Source organism: Eumetopias jubatus, unplaced genomic scaffold (genome assembly GCF_037043125.1).
Source record: "Eumetopias jubatus isolate StellerSeaLion01/CBP00866 unplaced genomic scaffold, mEumJub1_p1.0 scaffold_6, whole genome shotgun sequence".
NCBI lineage: Eukaryota > Metazoa > Chordata > Mammalia > Carnivora > Otariidae > Eumetopias > Eumetopias jubatus.
In genome coordinates, this window is record NW_028274812.1 from 128912074 (window position 1) to 128939620 (window position 27547).

General features: G+C 38.2%; 2 protein-coding genes across 2 annotated transcripts in view; one reads left to right on the top strand and one right to left on the bottom strand.

Moving 5' to 3' along the window:
* Positions 1-9458, bottom strand: part of CAGE1 (cancer antigen 1) — a 36334-nt gene extending 26876 nt beyond the window's left edge. The window contains exons 1-3 of the mRNA XM_088024386.1: positions 9354-9458; positions 6349-6436; positions 2324-2763 (exon numbers count right to left, since the gene is read on the bottom strand). Coding sequence (XP_087880512.1) covers positions 2324-2763; positions 6349-6436; positions 9354-9443 — 618 coding nt within the window. The 5' untranslated portion in view covers positions 9444-9458. The remainder of the gene's footprint in view (positions 1-2323; positions 2764-6348; positions 6437-9353) is intronic.
* A 2230-nt stretch (positions 9459-11688) lies between these two features.
* The window catches only part of RIOK1 (RIO kinase 1), a 30939-nt gene continuing 15080 nt past the window's right edge, over positions 11689-27547 (top strand). Inside the window, exons 1-12 of the mRNA XM_028122903.2 lie at positions 11689-11986; positions 14923-15130; positions 17107-17197; positions 18279-18348; positions 19975-20017; positions 22360-22452; positions 23422-23534; positions 23636-23716; positions 24877-24963; positions 25368-25505; positions 26087-26190; positions 26415-26521. Of these exons, the coding sequence (XP_027978704.1) occupies positions 11916-11986; positions 14923-15130; positions 17107-17197; positions 18279-18348; positions 19975-20017; positions 22360-22452; positions 23422-23534; positions 23636-23716; positions 24877-24963; positions 25368-25505; positions 26087-26190; positions 26415-26521 (1206 nt within the window). The 5' untranslated portion in view covers positions 11689-11915. The remainder of the gene's footprint in view (positions 11987-14922; positions 15131-17106; positions 17198-18278; positions 18349-19974; positions 20018-22359; positions 22453-23421; positions 23535-23635; positions 23717-24876; positions 24964-25367; positions 25506-26086; positions 26191-26414; positions 26522-27547) is intronic.

Genomic DNA, 27547 nt, shown 5'->3' on the forward strand with positions numbered 1-27547 from the left:
TCTCTAGTTTGGTTTCCTCAGCTATAAAAGAGCAATGATAATGTCTACTTCCAATAATAATACTTACTTGACAAACATACTTAAGTAGTAACTGCTAAATGTATATATGGCACCCAATAGCACAGCAGAGCAGTAGATATATGATAGAGGTATAGATCACATTTACTTTTTCAGAAGAAAAACTCAGCTTTGATACTCTCACCAACTTTCTATGATACGAAATTTTCTGAACACATGTGAGGTACTTTCTTTGACTTCAAATGAATTAAAACAAATTTATCAATTACCCTACAGTCTGTGAGGCCTCTTTTGAATGAAGGCTTCTTTTATTGCTCATTAAATCATTATCTCATGGCTATGACTCCTGTGAATGTAAGAATGTCAGATGAACATGCCTCGTGATTGATTTTCTCCCACAATACAGGTTTTGGGGGCTATTTAAAAGGATAATAAGTTGTAGTAAGAAAATGCTCAAATGAATATGATGTTTAAAACCCTGTTTTAACGGGGTGCCTGGATGGCTCAGTCGGTTAAGCATCTGCTTTCAGCTCGGGTCATGATCCCAGGGTTCTGGGATCAAGTCCTGCATCAGGCTCCCTGCTCAGCGGGGAGCCTGCTTCTCCCTCTCCCTCTGCTGCTCCCCCTGCTTGTGCTCTCTCTCTCTCTCTCCCTCTCTCTGTCAAATAAACAAATAAATAAATAGAATCTTAAAAAATAGAAAACCCCATAAAAGACATCTGCAGGGGTGGGCTGTATAACTTTCTAGAATTTAGAGATACTAGACCCCTGTATTTTAACAGTTTACCATTGTTCTGGGATAAAGACAACTATCCCTACTGAGGCCTACAAGATTCCGATGTCTGGTCTTGATGCCTGACCAATGCTACCTGTCCATCCTTATCTACTACCTGCCACCTTTGATCCAAAAACATTGGGCTCCCGCCAGGTCCTAGTGGGTGCCATGCTCCCTGAAGCCACAGGGTTCTTGCACATGTTACTTCTGCGTGGAATGCTAATCCCACCCACAGTTAACTTAATTAACTCCTAATTCATCCTTCAGAGCTCAGCTCAATTACCACTACTTCAGGAACAGTAAGATTCCTGTCATTTTATTCACAACAATTATCATACTTGCAGTTTATAGTTTATATGTAATATTACATAACATACACTTTACATGCACTTTATATTAAACTCTTCATAGCACTTACCATAGTTGAAAGTTTACATTTACTTGTGTGATTATTTAATGTGAATTTCCTCTACTAAGGTGTTATTTTATGAGGACAAACCCTGCATTTTTTTAAACCATTATATAACCAACATATAGTACAGGGCCTAGCACATAATAAATTCCTGAAAGTATTTATTGGCTGAATAAATGACTAAATGCAGTGGAAATAGGAAGGCGCAATCTTGAGAATAATTAAACAAGTTTTTTAAATGTCATTTTGCAGAATCAACATAGGGAAATAAAGTTATCTTTTACATACTGCTTCCAAATAAATGAACAAAAAACCTGCTCATTTTGTAAATGAAACATAATACTCATAGCTTTTTTCATCAGACTTACAATAAAAAAGTACTACTTGTGCTATTCCTGGATTATATCTATTTGCCCATACCAATTCTTAAAATTGTTATTTTATAAAAATTTTCAGAGAGTACACAGAATTTATATTATTGGCATCTTCAGTGTTCTTAAGGATACTACATGTGTGCCCAGAAAGAATAAGTCAAAAGACAAATTAATATTTTCAATTTGGTAGAAAAATTAATATTTTGTTCTTAATAGAAATCCCTCGATAGAAAAATTTTAAGATTTTCTTGTCAAATGTCCTTCTTCTTCTCAACCTTTTCCTTACTATAAACTGAGTTCCAGCCAATTTGATTCACCAAACATAATTCATTATATTCAAGGCACTATGTAGATACATAAAAGGATGAGCAAGACAGAGCCCTGATCCTCAAAGAAATTATCATTCGGGAGAGCTAATCTTCACATATGGACTTGATTTTATTAGAAAAAATTTGTTTCTAAATTGATTAAGCTCTCAGAAGGCTTTTTCCCCAGAAAAGCAATGTCCCTCGTGCTGATGAGATTATCTAGCAGTACTTGGAAATGTCTCAGATTTTATATATATAAAACATATATATATGTAAATATATATATAAATATATATTTTTTGGAAAGTACATATAACACTCTACAAATTATACTGACCATCAAAAATCTTACCTCATCTGTTGTATAATTGGCTCTCAGATCAAAGAGGTTAAAGCTATTCTCTTTGTAAAATGGTTTTTCAACATCTCTGTGTACATTTTCCTTATATAAGAAGCTTTCAGGTTGACTAGGTTTGAGCGCAGACTCCACGGAAGCACTTTTAGGCAGTGACATTTCCATGAATTTCAGTGTCTCTCCACCACTGTGCACTAGAGGTGGGCTTCTAGAAGGTTGTGTGACACATTTGTGAGCAAGTTGGTCTTCATTTGCGGAGGTGCCAGTTCCCCCTGGATTTTCTTCCTTAAATGAATCTTCCTTCATATTGGTGTCTTTTGCACAATTATACACATGACTTTGCATTTCTGGTTTCTTCATGTAATGTAAGCTTTCTGTCAGATTTTGAAATGTTATCATTTTATTATTAAATGCTTCTCTCAGATGAAATTTGCAAATGGGTTCAAATTGCCTGAAGGGGGAAATGCTGGTGTCAACTGGCTGAGTTAGTAAGTTCTGTGAATCATTTCCAATGCTGACATCTCATTAGAAAGAGAAAGATGGAAATAAGAATTAGCTGACCATAAACTTATACGTTAACAGTTTACTATTTACATTTATGAAACTGTTGGAGTCTATTTAAATTATATTAATTTCAACGTTTTTTATTGAGTGGATTTCAGCATGACTGTGCTACCAAACAAAACAGAACCACTTTTATGGGGCGCCTGGGTGGCTCAGTCGTTAAGTGTCTGCCTTTGGCTCAGGTCATGATCCCAGGGTCCTGGGATCGAGCCCCGCATCAGGCTCCCTGCTCTGCTGGAAGCCTGCTTCTCCCTCTCCCACTCCCCCTGCTTGTGTTCCCTCCTGCTGTGTCTCTCTCTGTCAAATAGATAAATAAAATCTTAAAAAAAAAAAACAAAACAAAAAACCTCAAAACAGAACCACTTTTACACAGGGGCCGGAAGTTCTCACATGACTGCTACAAAAAAGCTTGTTATAGTCATTCTGGTCAAATACCATTGCAACCAATCCTAAGATATCTTCAAAATTCTTTTGTTATACTGTCATTTTAAAATGTTTTCAATATGTTTCCAAAGACTACAAAAGCACAATAGAATAATAATAAACACATATAAACTTGTTTCATCTCACAATCTCATGAGCTAGGCATTGTTATCATCCTGTTGTACAGATAAGGAAACTGAGACATAAGAGATATTAAGTCATTTACTTGCCTAAGGTCACAGAGTGGGTATGCAGTGCAGCTGCAGTTCTGGAACACTGTTTCTTTTCTTTTTATTTTCTTAAATTTAAATTCACGTTAGTTAACATATAGTGTAGTATTAGTTTCAGGGATAGATGTAGTGATTCATCACTTACACACAACACCCAGTGCTCATCCCAACAAGTACCCTCCTTAATACCCATCACCCATTTAGCCCATCCCCCCACCTCCCCTCCAGCAACCCTGTTTGTTCCCCTAATTACAGAGTCTCTTATGGTTTGCCTCCTTCTCTGTTTTTATCTTATTTTTCTTTCCCTTCTCCTATGTTCATCTGTTGTGAAATCATACATTTGTCTTTCTCTGACTAACTTAATTCACTTAGCATAATACCTTCTAGCTCCATCCACACTGTTTCAAATGGCAAGATTTCATTCGTGGAGTAATATTCCAGTGTATATATACACATCTTCTTTATCCATTCATCTGTCGATGGACATCTAGGCTCTTTCCATAATTTTGCTATTGTGGACATTGCTGCTATAAACATTGGGGTGCCTATGCCCCTTCGAATCAGTACTTTTGTATCCTTTGGATAAATACCTAGAAGTGCAATTGCTGGGTCATAGGGTAGTTCTATTTTTAACTTTTTGAGGAACCTCCATACTGTTTTCCAGAGTGGCTGCACCAGCTTGCATTCCCACCAACAGTGCAAGAGGGTTTCCCTTTCTCTGCATCCTCGCCAACACCTGTTGTTTCCTGTGTTGTTGATTTTAGCCATCTAGAAGACTATTTCTAAATGCTATGCTATACTGCTTCTCAATACAAATGATCCAGACTTAAAACGTTTTTAAAAATCAGAAGCAAATAAGGTGGAAAGAAAGAGTTACAAAATTAATGATGCCTCCCTTCTATCTCAATTCCCTCCTTTCCCCCTTCCCAGAGAGAACTACTGATGAACTGAAGCTGATATGTATTCATTCTTCCCATCCATATTTTCCTACTTTTACTACTCCTTTATGTACCTTAAATAATATATATCAACTTCCCAGAATTTCTCATTTTGTGACATCTTACTGTCTCAGTAATTATACACAGCACCAAAAGACCAAAAGAAATACCTAACAGTTCCATTTATTAAATAGTTAGGTTCAACTGAAGTATTTGCCCTAACTTAGTAGATGTTCAAAAATATACATAAACTGAAAGAAAAACATAATGTTTTATATCATTCTTATACAACCAAACTTACTATTTGGATGCACTATTGGGTACCACATGTTTCAAATCTTGGAATCAGATAGGATGACATCAACCCTCATTTTCTATTCCACATTGCTTTTCATACAATACTTGCTTTTTATCATAGCAACCTCCAAAAACCCAGCTTTGCAAATAATATTTTATTAGAAAGGGTTATAGTATGGTTTTACGTTGAAACAGTGAACTATCTCAAGTTACTGGTTTGTGGGATCCAAAAGACGTCAAGTATCACTGTTTCCCAAATATTTCAAAAGATCCTGCAGCACCCTGGGTGAACTGTGGAAATATAGTATTATTTTCTGTGTTTTAAAGTTTTATGTAATTAGAATCAAATTATATTTGTAACCTGTAAGTTCTATTTCTATTCTATTCTATTATATATAAAAATATAAATGTATATCCACATGAAAGTCTTTATTTCACTTAAAATTTTGCTTTTCAGATTTAGCCATGTAAATACATGTAGATCTAGTTAATTTTACTGAAGGATTACACTTTCTTTCCTTTTTGTTAGATGTTTCTAATTTTGCTATTAAAAACAACTCTTCAGTGAACATCCTTATACATGTTTCAATGTACACTAAGAATTTTTGTTTAGGTTCTGGGTATATACCTCAAAGTGGAATTGCTGGATTATAGAAAATCTGTATCTTCAACTGCACTAGACATTGCAAAATTACCCTCCAAAGTGGTTGTACCAGTTTATACTTCCACCAATAGCAAAAAAGTTTCTTTGCTCTGCTACATCCTTCCAGGTATGTTAAACTGATACGTATGAAATGGAATTTTGTGGTCTTTTTAATAATCTTGCGGGTTTCTGTGATCTGCCTATTAGATACTGTTATGGCCTGCATTATATCTCCTCAAAATTCTTGTGTTGAAGGCTTACCCCCCAGTACCTTAGGATATAACTATATTGGGAGATGGGGCCTTTAAAGAGGTAATTAAGGTTAAATGAAGTCATAAAACTGGGGCCCTAATCCAATATGACTGGTGTTCTTATAGGAAGAAAAGACACCAGGGAGGCACAGGGAAAAGGCCATGTAAAAACACAAGAAGACAGCTATCTGGGACGTCTCAGGATAAACCAACTCTTCCAACACCTTGATCTGGACTTCCAGCTTCTAGAACTGTGAGGAAATACATTTCCATTGTTGAAGTCACCTGGTTGGCAGTGTTTTGTTATGGGAGTTCTAGCAAGCTAATACATATTCTTTGCCTGTTTTTCTATCGAGTTATATGTGTCTCTTTCTTATTGGAGTTTTATTCTTGGATACTAATGTTGTCAATGTACATATTGCATGTATCTTAGTATGAGTCTTGTTTTCTTTTTTCTTGATTATAATTTGGTCATATAGAAATTTTTAAAAATTTTAGTGGAGTCAAATGTGCTGCTTATGGTTTGTACTTCTCCAAGCTACTCTCTGAGCCCCATGTTTCTCACCTGTAAAATAGAGACAAAACAACCCTTATTTAAAAAGAAAAAAAGCCCTATTTCATAGGATTGTTTGTAGATTAAATGTAATCATGCATATAAAGTGTATATTAGCACCTGACTATTACTATTATTGCTGTTATCATAGGACACACACACAAAAATCTTGGTTTCTCTGTGTATTGCCAACAAAGAGATACTCACCACCTAACCAATCATCTAGTGTACCATGAATTTCTTCGCTAAGTGTGAATTTAGACTCATCTTCCCTTTCAGCATTCTTTATTTCATTCTGTATTAATAATAAAGAAGGCATTAATATTAATACTTCAAATAAATATAAGCCTCTTCTGAACATGTATATGCATTGCTATGTAACTTTTTGTTGCATGGGTAGACTGTACTCTCTGGTACCCTTTTTTACTGTATATCTGAACTCCTTTTTAGTAAAATCATGCTAATGGAGTTATGATATTAAATGACATTAAGCAAGTATCTTGCTATTTTAATATTTTGGTTTTTTGGTAAGTCAAATCATGTTACTATAAACATAGGGATGTATGATAATATATATATCTCTGATCACCCTTTGAAGTTGGCTAAATCTGGTCTAAACAACTACAAGGATAGTTGTTATTCAGGTCTTGACAGTGAAGATCCGGGGTTCCAGTAATGAGGTGAAATATGATTCCAACAGATAGAAATCTAAAAAATTCATGTAGGGCTTATTCTCAAAGTTACCTTAATGTTATCTAGGATAAAAGGTTTTGTGAAGTAAATTAATAGTATGACTAAGATAGTAAAGAAAGCATTTTGAAAGTTTGAGGAAAGCATTGGTTTAATCATGGATAGTGTATCAAGTATGTGAGACCTAGAGGATGCTCTAAAAAAATTTGTATCTCTTACTAAAGTCATCTGGTTACAAACCTCTATTCAATCATGCTTCTTCTAACATTGTTGTACTTATTGAATGTACCTCAAGTATGAGAAAAACTGAGTTATATTTTACAAAAATTTGTTTTTTTAGACTCCTTGCTCATTTAGACCATTCCTGCTAATGAGATTTTAAAAGTATCAAGAATAATATACTTGAAAAATAAAATAGCATTATTCATATGTATTGATGTTATATTTACACAAACTTCTTGGAACTCCACTATTTGTCAAATTTCAGAGCTCACTTCTAACTCTAGCCTTCTATGATAATAGTGTTTTTAACTAAAATATGCCTTTTGTTCCTTTAGTCTATAAATTCTTTATAAAGAACAAAATACTCAGTGAATTCCAAGAAAGAGAACCTCTTTACATAATTTAAGACATTCGTTCTTTATAATTTGATACATCAGATGTCAGACCCTGATTAACACTATAACAAAATTTTCTTTTAAAATGAAAATATGATAAAAATTATCATTATATAAAAGAATCTTTAACATCATTTTTTAAAAAGAAAGTAAAAACACTCAAAAGCCCATTACCCAGGGAGAAGCTATATGATCATTTTTATACATCAACAAATATACAGTTCATCCTTGAACAACATGAGTTTGAACTGCCCAAGTCCACTTACACATAGATTTTTCTGATAAATACAGTATAATACTGTAAATATATTTTATCCTAATGATTTTCTTTTTTAAAAAATTTAATTTGTTTAGGGGCACCTGGGTGGCTCGGATGGTTAAGCGTCAGACGCCTTTAGCTCAGGTCGTGATCTCAGGGTCCTGGAATAGAGCCCTGCCTTGGCCTCCCTGCTCAGCTGGGAGTCTGCTTCTCTCTCCCCACCCCTGCTCTCTCTCTCACTCTCTCAAATAAATAAAATCTTTTTAAAAATTGTTTATTTGACAGAAAGGAGGCGGTAGAGAGAGAGAGCGCGGGGGGAAGGGCAGAGTGAGAGGGAGAGAAAGTCTTAAGCTGACTCCATGCTCAGGGCTGAGCTTGAGGCAGGCTCACAACCCTGAGATCAGGACCTGAGCTGAAATTGGGTCAGATGCTGGGTTGGCCAGGCACCCCCACTCCTAATAATTTTCTTAATCACATTTCTTTCCTCTAGCTTACTTCATTATAAGAATACAGTATATAATAAATATAACACACAAAATATGTGTTAACTCATTCAATCAATCAACTATTCATTCATGTTATTGTTAAGGCTTCTGCTCTATAGTAGGCTATCAGTACTTAGGTTTGGGGGGCCTCAAAAGTTATATGAAGCCTTTCAACTGTGAGGGGAGTCGGTACCTCTAAGCCCTGCATTGTTCAGGGGTCAACTCTGTATTACCATATTTAAGGTTTACATGTCCACTGTAAATCTGTGAAATAATTTAACTAGGTCCCTACTGATAAAAATTTAGGTTGCTTCCCATGTTTACTTATTTACTTTAAATGATACCTTTCTTAAAGTTTATTTATTTATTTTTAGTAATCTCTAAACCCAACCTGGGGCTGGAACTTAACGACCCTGAGATCAAGAGTCACATGCTCTTCTGACTGAGCCCATCAGCACCCCTAATGTTTATTTATTAAAGGTAATTCTGAACATATCTCATTTGCATACTTCCTTGAGGTAGAATTAAAAATAAAATGTGTTTTCTTATCACTAAATAGCCCTTTAGATAGGTTATGCCATTTTATGGGCTAATCCACATGAAACTGCCAATATTTGTCCATTTTTGAACAAAGTCAAATTCCATATGGCACAACCTAATACATACTTGCTAATAATTGTGAAACATTTAGAACAACATTCATCATGATTTGGGACAATATAACCTTTTATTTTGTGAGAAAGGGCACTTGGAATTTTCCTTAAGATAGAAAATCATTTACATGCAGGGTCTGTCAATGCCATTAGGAATGACATTTGAATCATTTGCATGCTGACATGTTAGAATATGCTCTAGAATATGTCCGGTCCCTTGGACTCTTTTCCTGCCCGTGTCACTGAGTTGTCATGGCCATGTCCCTTGGTTGCACACTTAAGACTTCACATGGAGGCTGGAAAGGATCAGTTTTAACACTATTTGTAAAATGCTCTCTTTCTTTGTACACTAAGGGAACTGGGAAAACCAAACCCAGTATTCCCCTCCTCTGAGCCTCCACTGGAAATTCTTTTATTGTTCCTCATATTTTTGAGGAGATTTTTGTATGGAAGACAATGTGAAAGCTGAATACATCTGTACCTCCTAGAACTTATAAGCAATGCACACCTGAGGCAAGTCTGAAGTGGTATTGCTGGTTTCCATATAGAAAGGAGAATTTGAGTGGGTTAAGTCTTGAGAAAGACTGCTGAGATTCATGGCCTCCGCTTCTGACATGCCTTCTAATTTTTCATGAGAAACATCCATTTCAAAATGCGCAGGATCTGAAGATGATCACCAAACTTTTTGACAGTCCTTGTTCCTAACTGTTGAATGATGGAAGGCTTCTTTTAAAAAACAACATAATTTTAATGTTTATTAGTATATGCAAACAAAGGGTTCCCCTCCCCCATCTCTCCTTGCATTAAGAAAGCAACATTCATTGTCCTAAATTTTTGAATGTCCATTGTCAGTTTATTAGAAAAATAAAAATTTTTAGTTAAATATACCATGGTTACTTTGTGTAGTAGTAAATACTGATTTGGACAAAAACAAGTCAGTATAAATGTGGCTACTATACTATAATTTCCTAAAAGACTTGGGACCCAGAAGATGAAGGGACCTCTCACTTACTTAAAAGATATTTACAAAATATTATCAGAGGACTATCAGGTTCCACAAAATACTGTATTGTTCTTTACCCGATACTCTCTGTTATGTCATTATCAAATCAAATCCAATGTTGTAAATCAGTTTTCTCCCATTTTTCTATCCCACACTATTCTCTCAGGCACTTGGATTTGAAAACTTGGAGACACCTTTGGTATCCTTCTACCTCATCATCTGGGCTATCCAGTTACAAAGTCCTGTCCATTCCTCCTTTAAAAATGTTTTTCATAACCCATGTTTTCTTTCCACCTCTTACATCATCACACTGGCCCACACTCTCATGACTTCCTCAGGTCTGTCAGGGGATGGGAGTGGAAAGGATGTCCAATAACACGGAGTCCAAGTTCTTCTGCTTGACTTTCTAGGTCTCCCATAGCCTGGACCCATGTTACCTATCCAGTATTCCGCTGTTCTAGTCAGATCTGGCTCACTTCCCTGTAAATAGATCATGCTCCTTACTACTTCAGCCTGACATGGCAAATGCTTCTCTCTCCCGAAATCTTCCTATCTACCCATTCATCTATGTTTAAAATTCCTGCACTGTTGTTATGTCGAAATCTGTATCACAATTCAGCGCCTATTCATTTTACTGTTTTAGTATTTGCCACCCTCTCAAGGGTGTTGGTATTTACAGATTTTTTAATTTTCATTTATTGAATAATCTCTACACCCAACATACGGCTTGAACTCACGATCAAGAGTCACATGCTCTTCCCACGGAGCCAGCCAGTGCCCCAGTATTTAGATTATAAACGCCTCCAGAGGAGTCCATGCATGATTTTTCAGTACTCCTTATGGCAAATAGCAATGTCGCTCAGACAGTCAATATTGATTGAATGAATCCTGCAGTCCAATGACTTATTTCTATTAAAACTTCTCAATCTACAGTCACTAGCCATTTGCCTGGATTATTTTATTGAATTATCGAATTAATGAATAATTTATTGAGGCCTGATTTTTTTTTTTTTTCAAAATCATGTCATCACTGGAAGTATAAAAAAGCCAGTGAGTCAAGCAGGCTAGCTGCGATTAGTGAAAGGCCCAACTTTATGCTCACCTTTTCCATCTTCCAAACACATAAATGCTGCCTGGGCTGTGAAGGGAATCTGAAAAATCTTTGTTTTCCAAATGCAGAAAAAGGCAAGAGCCTATTTCTTAAATTTTTCTGATGGTCTAGAACTTCCAGTTACACTTTTAGAACTTTGTTCATATGGCACAGTCTGTCAGCTTACTTTTTAAGTTAAGCTTTCCATTTTCATTCTGTCCTTACCAGACTTATGCCACACTTTAAAAATATTTATTCAGATATATGGATAGATATGCCAGGACAGTCTAACGCTGTTTTAAGATGGGTGTTAAAAAAGTCATTGGGAGTTACCGCCCAAAATTCTAGTTTTGTTTTAGATTTTTTTGTGTTCGTATGACAAACTTTCTAAAATCACTTATTTTCCCCTCAAAACAACGCACCAAACTTAAGTCTAAAAAGTGTGCTCACTTCCAGGGTCCATAGTTTCTTGGATCCGCAGTAAGGATTTCGTGCTTCCTCCCTCCAAACGAGATTTTGCGGGGGGGAAGAACACTATTAGGCCTCTCCCCCCAAGGCTTTTAAAAAGGTAGCGCAAGGCAAGCAGGCGGGCTGGAACGACCCTGTGTGACGTCAGCCCGCCGCGCTGGCCAATCTCGGCGGGGAACTCCGCCCGCAGGGCTCCCACGCCCTTGTCCCCGCCCCTCGCCCCCTTGGGCGAAGCTGTGGAGGCGCGGAACTTCCGGCAGGGCTGAGACTTCCGGTCGGGCGGGAGTTTCCGGTCGGGGAGAGCTTGCTTCCTCGGGTTGAAAGTGCGTCCTCTTTTTATTTAGCACGTGGCGTTCGCTTTCAGCTTAGGGGCTTTTGAGTAGTTTGCTAGCCGGGCCTCTGCCGAAAGGCGGTTTGGTGGGCCGCGGGTAGGGCTGTCTCTGTGCGGTTCCTGTCCCAGCGCTGGGCGGAGGGCCTCCCGGGGTGTCGAGGCTCTGCGCGCTTCCGTCATGGACTACCGGCGACTGCTGATGAGTCGGGTGGTCCCGGGGCAGTTTGACGACGCGGATTCCTCCGACAGGTGGGCGCCGGTTGGACACTGTGACTCCATTGGGATGCTGCTGTCTCCTCCGTCGCGGCCCCTTTAGGCTTTTGAGGGAGACCGGTAGTTGTTCCGCTTCTCTCTCCGTCCCAGCCGGGTCTTGTATCCCACTTTGCTGCAGAGTTAATGAAAGCCGCTTGTCAAAGGAGTCCCCGATTAGTTAGCCTCGCTGACAGGCACAGTTGGGGATAGCGGCTAGGAACATAGATTTTTGCTCTTTAACTGCATTCAGCGTTCAAAAAATATTCGAGCACCTACTGTATGCCAGGTTCTGACCTCGGCGCTGGAGATGGTGATGAGCAAGACTAAGTCCCTGCTGTCACTGAATTTTACCTTCTACTTGGGACGGACTGACAATTGAGTACCTAGAGTTACTTAAAAAAAACAACAAAAAGCAGATATTAGACACTATGCAAATGATTAAAATCAGTTGGTAGACTAATGACAATGTCAGGAGAGAGTTAAGTCCAGATCTGAACGACAAAAAAGAACTAACCTCAAGAAGAGCAGAAGGAATAGCCGTTCAGCAAGAGGAGACCGCAGTGCAGAGGCCCAACGTTGGTATCCCTCTTGGCTGTGAAGGGAAGATTTACAGGCCATTGTACCTAGCGCACAACAGAAGTAGTTGAGAAGATGGCTAGGTACTGATGTAGAAGTGAGAAGGGGCCAGATCATGTAGAACTTTGTAAGTGTTGAGGAGTTGGGATATTTAGGTCTTAATAGAAAGCTGTAGGAGAGATTTTAGCAGGGGAATGACAATGTGATTTATGATTTAAAGGAATTACTCTGTTATAGAGAGGATGGTTTTGGAGGGCATGAGTGGAAGCAGTTCAAAATTGATAAAGTAGGGGCGCCTGAGTGCCTCAGTTGGTTAAGCGTCTGACTCTTGAGATTTCAGCTCAGGTAACTATCTCTGGATTCCCACATCTGCGTAAGATTCACCCTCTGCACCCCCCCACCCCCAACTCATTTGCACTGTCTCTCTAAAAAAAATTTATTCAGTTCAGACATGACGGGAGCTAGATATAGGGTCACAGGGACATGTTTTGGACGTAAGAAGTGACAAGACTTGGTGGTTTGGATGTGAGCTGTGAGGCAAAAGGAATTAAGGATAACTCCTACATGAAGTACGAGAGTCCTTTGAAATTCCAAATAAATGGTTTTTACTTTAGGTTCACAGTAGGGATTCATTACATGAAGATTTTATCAATCAGTTGGGGATTTTTTCAGTAAATACATGTTGATCATTTTCTGTGTGTCAGATCTAATGTTAATGGGTAGGGATACATTGGTAAACATCACCTTGATTGACACAGGGCTTGCGTGGTAGGAGGAGAAACATTAAATAATTAGACAATAGATATTTGTATTAGAATTGGGTAAGTAGTATAGAGGAAAAATGGGTGCAGAATAGGGAAGACTTCCCGGAGCAAAAGATCATAGGCTAGTACTGGAAGGTTACATTGGATTTAGCCAGAGAAATAAGATTTTATTTCAAATGCATTCCAGATTTTTGTTTCCAGATAATCATATAAGGCTTTAGGGAAGAAGCAGGAAGACGAAACAGCCCAGTGTGGCTGGTGAGTTAACAGTAATGAGTGTGCACTGGTTTTCCATCCATCAGTGGATATTGTGAAGATAAACCAGTGGATTTTGTGAACCCACCACACTCCAGGGTTTCTTGGCAATCTTTAGAGACATTTGTTTGTCACAACAGGGAGGTGGGGGGAGTGCATAGTGGCATCTGGTTGGTAGAGGCCAGAGATGCTGCTAAACATCCTATAAGGCACAAAACGACCTTCCACAATAAAAAATTGTCCAGCCGAGGTTGAGAAGTTCTGGTAGAAATGAAGTGTAACTTAAACATCCCACTCTAAATTACTGGCAATTGAAGGATCAAATTAAGGATTGTATTTACAAAATCATAGTAAATATAAATAGCAGGTGTGTAATGATTATTTTCTTCCCACCCATATCTATGAGAGTTGGAGCCCTGTGAGCTGTTGCTAATTAATAATCAGGATTGATCATCTGAATTTACTAAACTCTCGTCTAACTGTCTTTAAGATGGTAGTTCACATTATCAGCTGTAATATGTGGTTCCTGTCTTTGTTCTCTACATGAGATGTCAAAACTGGTAGTACCTCTATTGAATCTGACCTGCAGACATATTTTGTTTGGTATGCACGGTGTTTTGTTAAAATTAAATGTACCAGTTAAGCGGGAGATTTAACACAAAAATCCATACTCTGGCTTCTCTTGAATAACTAAGAAGATATGGTAGCACTTGATGTGAATTTTCACATGGCAGGAAAACACCCTGTTTGTTGTGCTCCCTTTACTCTGGGCCTGTTCTCTGGGTTTGAGAATTCACTACTTCTCGTACCGAATTACACACAGACTCCCTCTCTCATTTGTGGTGCTTGTGTTCACCATTCCTTCCCTTCACAAACAAGGGTGATTTGATTTGAAGTTCTTTGTGTGACACAAATCTTGATACAGCTCCTTTTGTTGGAGTGGCATTAAGTTCAAGGTAAGGCTGCTTTAGACTTATTCTCAAATTTTGTCAAAAAGCCCCCCCCGCCCCGTGAATGGTTTTCCTAGAGCCAGGTCTGGTGTACTGGTCAGAGTCCATTCGTTCAGCAGAGAAAATGACAGTGTAAATCCTAACTTCATTAAGGCAGATGTGGGTTTTATACCAGATGTTGTTCTTCTTTAGTAGGACCTGGAGAAGAAACAAACAGTGGGAATGGCACTGTGAAAAACAATCTGGTGTTGAGTTTATGGGGGAGGTACTTTGGAAGGAAAACTTTTAGATTTATTGGTATAGATTTAGTCTTTTGTATCACAAATAAATACATGTGTAAATCCAAGTAGAGGTATGTGTAAACATGCTGAAACATTGTTATTTCTAGTGAAAGCATTGACTTGAAGACCATCAGAGAACAAGATGGTGTTCTGTTTGAGGACCTGCAGAAGAGAGTGTCTGAGAAGATGGAGGGAGGTGAGATGGAGGAGGAGGAGGAAGAGGAGTACGATGGCGATGATGATGACTGGGACTGGGATGATGGAGTTGGGAAACTCACCAAGGGTTCTATCTCGAATGCAAGGAGTAACGCCCAGGTATTTTATAAATGATTTTATACATCTTTATGTTATTGTTTATGTCCTCTTTTTTCAAAGGACTTTTTGTCATTCTGGAATTGACTAACTGAAAGATTTCCCTCAGGTTTTGTTGCCCTTGTAGCCCCAGTCTTTAACCATTTTCGTTCTTCATCCTTTTCCTATTTCTGATCATTTCCTGGATGTAGATTCCTTTCATAATAAAAGAGTCATTTAAATTATGATAAGATGATGAGCTTTAAAATCTGCATGGCAAAGGACGTGAATAGGTAGTTTACTACAAGTGGTTAGGAAACATGGAGAAAAAAGTTTAACTTCCTTAATAATTAAAGAAATGCAGATTAAATGTGTAGAGATGCCATTTTTTCACCTATAAAACTGACCAAGACCCAGAATACATAATTGTTTATTGAGTAAGCACAGTTATTTGGAGGATGAACTGGTATGTGATAAAAAGCGTTTAAAACATAAAATAAATGCTTTGACTCAGCAGTTCTTCTAGGATTGTGCCAAGAATAATGTTACAAGAATGATCCTCCAGTATTGCTTATAGAGAAACAGTGGAAGGAACCTCTTGGTTAAATTTACTGAGGGACTGGTTTCACATGATGGGATATTGTGCAGCTTTAAAAACTATATTAATGACATGAACATGTGTTTATGATCTACCATGATCTACTGTGTACAAAACGCAAGTTACCAAACTACATAAAGTCTTCTTCTCAACTGGAAGTACTTAATGTTTTAGGAGTTTGCAGAGTCCTAGGATTAACATGGTACATCTTCCTGGAGCATAAAGGTTTCTGAAAGAGATGGAGGGAGGGAAAAACCAACAATATTTCTTTGAATATTAAGACTATTTCGTAGACTAGAATGCCTGCAATTAAAAATAACCAGATGAATTTCACACTTGGGGTCTTGTTTTGGTAACTCCTCCATTGATTCATCGGTGAGATGTTGAGCTATTTCAACATAGAGTAATCCCTTTTAATAAAGCTGGAAATAAAGTAAGTATATGTGCTTAAATGTTAACTGTTATCTTGGGTGTTGGGGATTATAGGTGATTAAAATTTTACCTGTGTTTTCTACTGTGAACCTGTATTTAGAAATGTTTTAAAAGTTGTATTTAGTAGAAAATTTTAAAGAGGTCTATGCAAATAAGAAACAAGTCAGCCTCACACTTCCAAGTTGAGATAACAGGATTAAGTTAGCAATTATTATGGGCGCTCTTTATCTGTACTGTATTCTCTTATTTATGGGTTCTTTCTTCTCTTTTTGCTATTACTTAAGTTTATGCATAGTGCCAGTCTAAGTTGTTAAGCCTTATACCTAATCTTTCCCTTTCTTGAGACAGTAGGCCCAAAATGAGATTCTTAGAACCAGTTTAATGTTGGTCTAAGCTCTTTGTTATACACTTTGGGTGTAAATGGACATTTTCAAATTTTAAATCTATAAAGCAGTCATACAAAAAAATGCATTTAATTTTGTTATTTATAATAATGAGGAATACATTGCAGAGAGGTTAAAAAATGGCAGATGGTACAGACTCCTTTAACCACTAAACTTTGTCCTATTTCAAATGTCTTTTAAAAAAATTTCTTGCACAAGTATGATTGATTCTTAACCTTTTCTTTTTTTTTTTTAAGATTTTATTTATTTATTTGAGAGAGAGAATGAGAGAGAGAGAGCATGAGAGGGGGGAGGATCAGAGGGAGAAGCAGACTCCCCGCTGAGCAGGGAGCCTGATGTGGGACTCGATCCCAGGACTCCAGGATCATGACCTGAGCCGAAGGCAGTCGCTTAACCAACTGAGCCACCCAGGCGCCCCAATTCTTAACCTTTTCTTAGGGTTCTCATTCAAGTATTGATGCTTTAATAGTTAATTAACTGAGAGCTAAGGAAAAAGGCACGTGATAAAGAACCCTCGGTCTTTATTTAAAACTACTGTCTTCAACTCTGAAACTCATTTCTTCTAGGCAAATCGACAGACTTTCAATTGCAATTCAGCCAAAATGTCTACTCCAGCAGACAAGGTCTTACGGAAATTTGAGAATAAAATTAATCTAGGTGAGTTCATAAAATATATTTGGGCTCTGAGGAAGTTCTTCAGAGACCATAAAGTGTTATAAAATGTTATTAGATCAAGAAATGAGCATATCCACTGTTACTGGCTGATGATAACATTTAGAGAAGATAAAAACTCAGTAATTTAAAAACCTGACTTCAGGAAGAGATGTTAGCTTTTGCTTTTTTAGTTCTGTTTTCTCCTCTGCTATAGAATTATAAAGTTACAGGTACCTGTTCAAGTTTTCATCTGTTTTGTATTAGATTTTATGGTAAGATTATCTCATAGTAGGATGTTGAAAATACACTTAACCCTTGAACACGGGAGTTGGGGTGCTGACTCCACACAGTCGAAAATTCATGTATAACTTTTGACTTCCCCCAAAACTTAACTACTAATAGCCCACTGTTGACAGGACACCTTGCCGATAACATAAACAGTTGATAGACGCAGAGTTTATATGTTATATGTGTTATATACTTAATTCTTACAATAAAGGAAACCAGAGAAAAGAAAATGTTAAATCATAAGGAAGAGGGAATACAATGTGCAGTACTTTGCTGTGAAAAATCTGCATGTGAGTGGGCCTGCGCAATTCAAACCCATGTTGTTCACGGGTCAACTGTACTAGAATATAGAATCTAAGTACATTTTGTTTTATTAGACACTTTTTATGTAGGCATCAACCATTTAGTGAGCCATCGCATGTTGATTTGAACCACCACCTCTTGAAAAATGCAGGGTCATCTTTGTCTTGTGGATGTTCACTCACTATAAACCTAGCACCTCTCTCCTAGCCTATCGTTGACTTATAATTTAAAATGAAACTTGAAGTTTTTAGAATTAGACTTGGAATTCAGGCAGTCATCTTATCCATATTAGTTGTGTAGAGTATTAACAAGTGTCTGAAATTTAGCAATGCAGGTGATGCTCATCTATAAAAACATGAACATTTTTTCATTATTAAAAGATACTCTCTGTACAACAAAATATTTAGAAAATAAGGAAGAGGGAAGTATTCTATTCAGACTGTTGTCTTTTTGTCTTAAATGTTGTTTATATTGTGGATTTTTAAATTTTCAGAAAAGCTAAATGTTACTGATTCTGTCATAAATAAAGTCACCGAAAAGTCTAGACAAAAGGAAGCAGATATGTAAGTAATATTTTAACTATAATACATGAATTATAGGGACTAATTCCAAACAAATTAAGTAGCATCTTGGTCATAATTCTTTTGGAAAGGGTATTTCTTTGCATACTTAAGCTAGTTTTTTGTTTCTTTTTTTTAGCTTAAGTGAGTGTATCCTTTCCTTTATAAGTTGGAAATATTGAGTCTTAAGAAATGTATGGTCAAACTATAATTTTGTGAAATTCACAGATGTACTCTCAGGAGGGTAATGGTTTTAAATTAAAATGTAGATTCTAGTTTAAACTAAAATGTTAGAGTGTAAAAATGTTCCCTTTTAAGAATTTATTAAAATTTTTTCCCTTCCATGAAATATTTTTAAAAATTCAAGGGAAGATTTAAAACTAAATAGTGATATAACTAAGAACAGTTTTTATTTATTCCTCTCAAAATCAGTTGTTTAAGATCTGGCTAACTTCTATATCCTAATAACTCTAAGGCGTTTACAGTATATTGTAGAAAGTGATACTAAGATTATACAACTAGTAGCGTTGGAACCGAACTTAAGGGGCACTTGGGTGGCTCAGTAGGTTAAGTGTACAACTCTTGATTTTCGCCCAGGTTGTGATTTCAGGGTCGTGAGATGGAGCCCCTCATCGGGCTCAGCTGGAGTCTGCTTGCAGAGTCTCTCTCTCCTTCTGCCCCTCCCCCTGCTGGGGTATGCATGTATGTATGCACTCTCTCCCTCTAAAATAAATAAATCTTAAAAAAAAAAAAAAAAACTGAACTTAAAAACCAGTTTTCTTCTGGTTTATTGCTATACCCAAGAGATATCAGCTTTTCTTTTCTTTTCTTTTCATAAAAATTTATTTATTTTTAGAGAGAGTGCGTGTGCACCCACTGGAGCCGAGGGAGGCGGAGAGGGAGGAGAGAATCTCAAGCAGACTCCATGCTGAGTGCAGAGTGTGGGGGAGGGGGGAGCTCAGTCTTACAACCCTGAGATCATGACCTGAGCTGAAACCGGGAGTCCAACGCTCAACTGACTTAGCCACCCAAGTGCCCCAAGATAGAAGCTTTTTGAGAACTGCCATAGTCATTTGTTATTTCATGGAAGTGTTTGTTTGAATCTTTGTGTTTGGATCTTTATGAGTTTAGTGCTAATAGAGTCACTTAGTGTGTGAGCTGAAGCCAATCAGAGTTTGCATTTTAATGTAGAGCCCAGTAAATACCTGAAGATGATAAAAATTTGTATCTTTGTAGAAAGGAACTCTAAAGAGAAGGCAGTATAAATGACTTTAATTCTGTATTAATAGAATCATTAAAGATTTAAGGACAGTATTAACAGACTCGATGTTTTCTCTTTTGCAGCGTAGTTCACTTTACTCCAGCTGCTCTTTTTATTCAGTCCTTCTGAAATATGGAGAGAATTATTTTTTCTTATTGCAGATATGCTCCTTTTGCTCTAGGGAACTGAATTGATGATTAAGGGGACGTGAAGGAATCATCACCGAGCAATGAAACTACAATGAGATTATGAAATCTGTTACTAAAGAAACTACCTATTTAGGAATTTCATGGAATGATGTACATTTGGAAACTTTATTTTGGCTTCTAAATGTTGAATGTCACATATACTTTTTTGGCTTTGGTTAGGTATCGCATCAAAGATAAGGCGGACAGAGCAACTGTGGAACAGGTACAATTTCAATGTGCTGCAAGCTCTCTATTTTATTTTATTTTAAGATTTTATTTATTTATTAGAGAGCATGAGGTGGACAGAGGCAGAGGGAAAAGCAGAGTCCCCTGCTGAGCAGGGAGCCCATGCGGGACTTGATCCCAGGACCCTGAGATCACAACCTGAGCAGAAGGCAGACGCTTAACCGACTGAGCCACCCAAGCACCCTGCAAGTCTCATTTTAAATGAGCATTTCTTTTCTCTTGGGATTATAGTTTGCATTCATCCTTCTTGCTTAATGCTAATGTTGTCTAAAACTACTTGTAGTTTTGAGTTCAGAAATCTACATTTTGCTTTATTTATACTAGGACTGTTAATAGATAAATTAGAGTCATGCCCCACTCTGGCCACCATGCAGTGCTTTTCTCTTCTGTGGGGAAGCAGAATTTACTGTAAGACCAGGATTCATTCAGAAATTCCTTACTTGGTTTAGAAATATGCTTATTTTATTCTTTCTATTCAAGAGTGGGGACAAATTTTCCTAATTTCCCCATATGTAGAAAGTTGTGATTGGATGTTAGCATTGGCCCAGATTTTTGATGTGAAGAAGGTGATAGAAAGGGTCAGAACATTACTAGTGCCACCTCCCACCCTTCTGCCCACCCCTACACAGAGGCACAAACTCACTTTTCAGTCATAGCCTCTTCCACCGCCCCTGCTGCTGTCCACCTCAGCCCCGAAGGAGTCACACCCAGTCAGAGCTCAGAAGCACTTATGCAGTTAGAGAAGTCTACCCGTAGTTGGGCGGGAGTAGGTCTGGGATCCATGTCTTCATTGCCCTCTCATGTATTTATTTTGTGTGGTGTGTGTGTGTGTGTTTGTGGTGTGTGTGTGTGTGTGTGTGTGTGTGTGTGTGTGTGATTGAAAACAAAGGGTAGTCCAGGTGAGAGAAGTGAGGCACCTCTAATTGTCACAGACCCTAAAAGGACTAAGGCAGGATGTCCTTTTTTCCCCTTTCGAAATTAATGTGTAATTAAGAGTGTATATCTTGATCTCAAGTGGTATTTTAAGGTATGTATTTGTAAGTTCATTCACTACAGATTTCTTTTTTCCCATTTTGTTTACAAGCCATTTTGGCACGTTCCTCCTCCTATGGCCCTGACTTGGCTTCCCCCCCAGTTCTGCAGCAGTGCAGGCGCCTGTCTACATCTTCTGCTCCAGCAGCGCGCCTTACCTCTGCTCACCTGCGCGCCCAGCCGCCTGGGCAGCTAGTTTCTGGTCGCTCACTTCCCTCTCATTTCGCTCTAGTTGCCATTGATGCTGTTTGGCTTTTAGTCGTGCAGTCTTCCAGGGTTTTGTTTTTATTAACCTTAGGTTTCTGGTGTGACTGCAGCTGTGTCACTGAAGGACAGACCCTAAAATGTAGTTAGATTGGGCCACTTTACACCGTCTCTCTCCGTGGAGCTGGAGGGGCTGTTGTGAGTGTCCCTTAAAAGTGTGTGTAAATATGTGGCTGCTTCAGTTCGGGCATGGACAGGACCAGGACTTTGGAGTCCTTTTTACTCAAGATTGATTGCTCTGACTTCAAAGGAGACCCTTACCCTGATTTACTCATCTATAGCAGAGGTGTGCAAACTCCTTCTTTAAAGGGTTAAATAAATACTTTAGGCATTGTGGCTCACAATTCCTTTTTTTTTTTTTTTTTAACAACTATTTTAAAATGTAAAGACCATTCCTAGCTTGCAGGCTGTAGAAAAACAGGCTGTGGCCTGGATTTGACTCATGAGCTATATGGTGCTGACCTCTGATTTAAAGTTGCATATCCAGTACAGTGGCCACTGAGCACTTAAAATGTAGCTAGTCTGAATTGAGATGTGCTCTCAACATCAACAGTGTTGGTGTGAAGGCTTGGGGTAAAAAATGCAGTGTTAAATCTCTCGCTGATAACTTATATCGATTGCATGTTGAAACTGATGTTTTAGATATACTGGATTAAATAAATAAATTTTACCTGCTCTTTTTTACTCCTTTTAATGTGACTAGAAAATGTAAACCTAGTTATGTGACTTGCATTATATTCTATTAGCTAATGTCAGTCTACCGTCAATTTCTGCTTCCCTTTGACTTGGTAGACTTTAATTTCTGTGACTGAACTTGTTGGTTCATCTCTTGTTCCTTTCACCTTCATGTGGCATTTTATTTACTAAAAATTATAGTGAATAAAAACACCACAGTTGATACTCTTCATTGAGTCAGCCAGGATAGCTTAGTACTTAAGCTCTTCAGGTTATTAATGGTCACATGTTTCAATGAGAAATATTTTGTACTGTCTCTCTGAACTTTTTATTTTTTGCATTTTTTAGGTGTTGGATCCTAGAACGCGAATGATATTATTCAAGATGTTGACTAGAGGAATCATATCTGAGATAAATGGCTGCATAAGCACAGGAAAAGAAGTGAGCTTTTCTTTGGATGCCTGAATGTTTTCATGTTAGTTTTCTTACTTCAGATAACAAATGAAACTAAGGCACTTAGTAAATAAATGGTGCCTTTAAAAAGAAAAGAAAAAAATACACAAGTCAGAATAGCTTAGTATTTCTAAAAACAGCTTTATTAATATTTATGGGTAGCTAGGAAGTTGTACACACAACCTTGCCTTTTCACCTCTGTTATTGTACTGGATCCCTGGGTCCAGGTGGTGCCCAGGGTCAGATTACTGCAGGCCTGAGTCCTTATCACATGGTTACTAACGGGGCAGGGGCTTAGTCTAGTCTTTCTGAGTCAGTGACTCTCTTTCCCATTTTTTCTTTGTATGTGTATATGGAGAAAGACAGACATGGCATTTTTTTTTTTAAAGATTTTATTTACTTATTTGACAGAGAGAGACACAGCGAGAGAGGGAACACAAGCAGGGGGAATGGGAGAGGGAGAAGCAGGCTTCCCGCTGAGCAGGGAGCCTGATGGCGGGGCTCGATCCCAGGACCCCGGGACCATGACCTGAGCTGAAGACAGATGCTTAACGACTGAGCCACCCAGGCGCCCCACAGACATGGCATTTTTTAAATTAGCCACTCATTCTATGGGAAGCACTTCTCAGTAAAACTCAGTTTACAAATCATGAGATGTAAGAATGTCTTAAAATATTTTTCACATACTTGAGATACAAAAATGTTGAAAGCCGCTTCTTGTATATAAATTGGATCTTCCTATATACGTAAATTAGAGGTCTACTTACTGTACCTTTTGGTAATGATGTTTTGTATTTTAATTGATATAATCAGAAGATGATGGTGTTTCTTGTACATGTTACTTGAGTTCACTTGACTTTTTTTTAACTTTTGAGGACAGAATCAAATAGAGTGAAAGATTGAAATACTGTGTGTAGTTATCTAACATAAACTTAATTTGTTTTTGATGCAAAATAGGCTAATGTGTACCATGCTAGCACAGCAAATGGAGAGAGCAGAGCCATCAAAATTTACAAAACTTCTATTTTGGTGTTCAAAGATCGGGATAAGTATGTAAGTGGGGAATTCAGGTGAGTTCAGATTCTTTTTCCAGTTGGCCTAATTTCTATATCCTAAAATAAGAACTGGAATAATGGAGTGATTGGAATAACAAATATTTTTCTCGTTCAAGATTTCGTCATGGCTATTGTAAAGGAAACCCCAGAAAAATGGTGAAAACTTGGGCAGAAAAAGAAATGAGGAACTTAATCAGGTGACTCTCTGGGGCGTGTGGCTGTGCTGTGTCCGACATACTGGCCCCGCTCCTTCCTGCTGGCATATCCCAGGGTGGTTCTGTCCAAAGGTGGGGACTTGTAGTGCTGCTCATTTCCATTAGATCTGCTGAGGTATGCAGAAGTGGCACATTCCTGGACAAGTAAGAACTACCTTGTTTTCTCTGTTTTGAGAACCCATTACGGAAAAATTCACATTTATTCAGCAAGGCTGGGTCATTCCAAGCACCTTGGAAGCCATGTGAAAGCATTTAAAATTTATACTGAGGATGATAGGGGGCTGTTGCAAGATTTTAAGCAGGGAAATACACAGTCAGGTCTTGAGACTGATGTGTCATTTTTTTATAGGCATTGGAGTTTTAGACAATTTTGTTAGGACCTAAACTCTATCATAGTTTCCTTTTCTGATTTCAGTCCAGGCTTGGACATATTTATACGTTCTTTGTGCTGACACTTTTATATCAGGTGAAGGCAACTTATTTAGCTGAGATCAAGTTTTCTCAAAAATTTGAAGTTTTTTTTTTTCTCTTTCGAGCACCTTTTACCATTTTATCTGCTGTGCATTGGTGACATACATTGGATATTTTAGTATTAAATACTTGTTTTGAAAGTCGTTTTGAAATCTTCTTGTGTTCAGTTAGCTATTAGGTCTGAGTCCAACTGGTTTTTGGTTTTTTGGTTTTTGGTTTTTTTGTAAGTAAACTACATCCTATGTGGGCAGGGCTCTAACTCAAGACCCCAGGGTCAAGAGTCATGTGCTCTACCCACTGAGCCAGCCAGGCACCGTGAGTCCCAACTGTTTTATTAATCATTGTTGAGGCTAATCAACTCAGAAGACATAACTGCTGTAGTTCAATTCTGAGATGCACGTTGCACAGTTTAACATCTCGGGAATGGGACTGAGTGTTAGAGGCTATGAGATACAGATGAATTGCCAGTGTTTCATCGTTCTTGGTTGTGCATCTTGGTGCCACTTAAAATCTCTGCCGTCTTCGAGTTTATGAAATACAGTAATACAATTGAGATGTGTTGATGATGTTTCCTAACAGCCATATTAATCTTGTGTTCTGTAGTCACTGTAATTTGTTTTAGATGTTGTGTCACCTTTTCATTTGTCCTTTTGTCTTTTTGAATACCACAGGCTAAACACAGCACAGATCCCATGCCCAGAACCTATCCTGCTGAGAAGTCATGTTCTTGTCATGGGCTTCATTGGTAAAGATGACATGTGAGTACATAGAAGGCCTAATAATTACATGCTCAGAAGTCTGTTTTTAAGTGCTTTGAATTATCTGACATACGACTATTTTCCATTTAAATAGCTCCTTTCATCTTGGAATGTTTTTTGTGAATCTTTTCCACTGTACTCGTGCATAGAGTTGCTCATTTATTCTACCTTTTTAAGTCTCAAAGTGCTTCAGAATAACAAAGTTCACCCTGTTTTGAGGAATGTTTTATACAGTAAACTGGGAGAACACCTGTTTCTTGACAACTTTTTGATTGGTACATCTATAGTGACCCAGTTCCTCAGTGATAAGTTGTTGAAAAGAAGTCCATGTAGCAATGTGTAGTATAAAGCAAGAAAACTTGTTCTGGGGCATTTTATTTTAGTTCATTTTATTTGTATTCAAGGCCAGCGCCACTGTTGAAAAATGTCCAGTTATCAGAATCCAAGGCTCGGGAGTTGTATTTGCAGGTCATCCAGTACATGAGAAGAATGTATCAAGATGCCAGACTTGTCCATGCAGATCTCAGTGAATTTAACATGCTGTGAGTGCGTTTTGTCCCTTGGGAACCTCCTGTACAGCGTTTCATGTCCTTTAAAAAAATAAAATCCCAATCCAAGAAGTCATTTTTATTTTTACTTTATTTTTTGCTTTTTTATTTTTTAATTTATTTGAGAGAGAGAAACAGAGATAGAGCACGACCGGGGAGGAGAGGGAGAAGCAGACTCCACACTGAGCAGGGAGCCCGATGCGGGGCTCTAACCCAGGACCCTGGGATCATGACCTGAGCCGAAGGCAGACGCTTAACAACTGAGCCCCCCAGGCAACCCCAAGAAGTCATTTTTAAATTCTAAAGATTTAAAGTTGGCTTCCCCATGGTCATAGTAGAGGATGTGTTCTGTGCTTGCGGTGGCCTTAGTCACAGAACTGACCATCTGATCATTAACAGAGTTCTAAGACTTTGGAAATTTTCTCAGTTTTCATCTCTTGCTAGTCAGAGTGGCCTCTTATCCTTACCCACTTTGTTCGTTCTATTGGTTATTTCGCTTGCTCTTAAGATAGAATTTTTTTAAACAACAAAACGCAGGAAAGTAGGTCCCAAGTCCCTGCGTGTGTGGCCCACAGGTACTACGGTGGAGGTGTGTACATCATTGACGTTTCTCAGTCCGTAGAGCATGACCACCCACATGCCTTGGAGTTCTTGAGAAAGGACTGTGCCAACGTCAACGGTGAGTGGGAATTGGAATTTCCTACCAGCTTGTTTGTGTCTGTTGGTTCTGCACTCTGGTAAGCTGTTGATGTCAAATCTTGGCACTAAATCTTTTGATGTAGTGATACTTCTACCACTTGCTGGGAGATGGTGTATTTTTAATCATCTCTTTGTTTCTCCATAACGTAGTTGGAGTAACAACTTTTTCCCTCCTAAGGCTGTGCTGCGTTTTCCTTCCAACAGATTTCTTTTTGAAGCACAGCGTTGCTGTGATGACTGTGCGGGAACTCTTTGAATTTGTCACAGATCCGTCCATTACACAGGAGAACATGGACGCTTACCTCTTAAAGGTGAGATGGGGTGAGGAAAAGAAAGAACAGAAAATAGTAGTAATTTGCACTTACGTGCTGCTTCTCAGGGACTCCGATTGTTCAGTGTATGTTCGTTTCAACAGCTTCTTGAGACCTCCTGATTTCACACATAGGGAATCAAAAATACAGTAAAAAGCCAATGGGAAATCCAGGTTTCTTGACCTGAAGCATTGGGCGAGATTACATAGACCGCCATAGACCTGTTCGGCTTCTGGTCTTTCCCTTGTTTCTCAGAGGCCTTTTTGAATCACAGAACTTTTGCATGTGTGGTAACAAGGACATAGCGTAAAACTTACCATTGTAACCATGTGTAAGTGTACGTTCAGTGGCATTACGTACATTCACACTGTTGTGCAACCATCACCACCGTCCATCTCCAGAACTTTCTCATCTTGTAAAATACAAACTCCGTACCCATTAAACATTAACTCCCCATTTCTCCCTACCCCCAGCCTGTTCTGCTTTCTCTCTGTGATGTTGCCTACTGTAGGTACCTCACATAAGTGGAATCATGCTGTTTTTTTCTTGTTCTGGCCACTTGTTTCCCTTAACATAATGTCCTCAAGATTCTTTCATGGAGTACATATACATCCTGTGCATCCATTCTTCTGTGAATGGACACTTGGGGTGCGTCCACCTCTTGGGTGTTGGTGAATAATGCTGCTTTGAACATGGATGCACAAATCTCTCTTCAAGACCCTGCTTTCAATTCCTTTGGGTGTATACCCAAAAGTGGAATTGTGCATTATATAGTAATTCTGCTTTTAATTTTTTGGGGAACTACCATACTGTTCTTCTTAGTGGTGAAACCATTTTACATTCCCACCCAACACTGCAGAGGGTGCCAGTTTCTCCACATACATCCTCACCATTTTCTGGTTTTTTGTGTTGGTTTTTTCTTTTTTTGGAGTAGCTATCCTAATAGGTGTGAGGTGGTGTCTCATGGTTTTGATTTGCATTTCCTTGATGATGAGTGATGTTGAGCATCTTGTGCTTGTTGGGCTA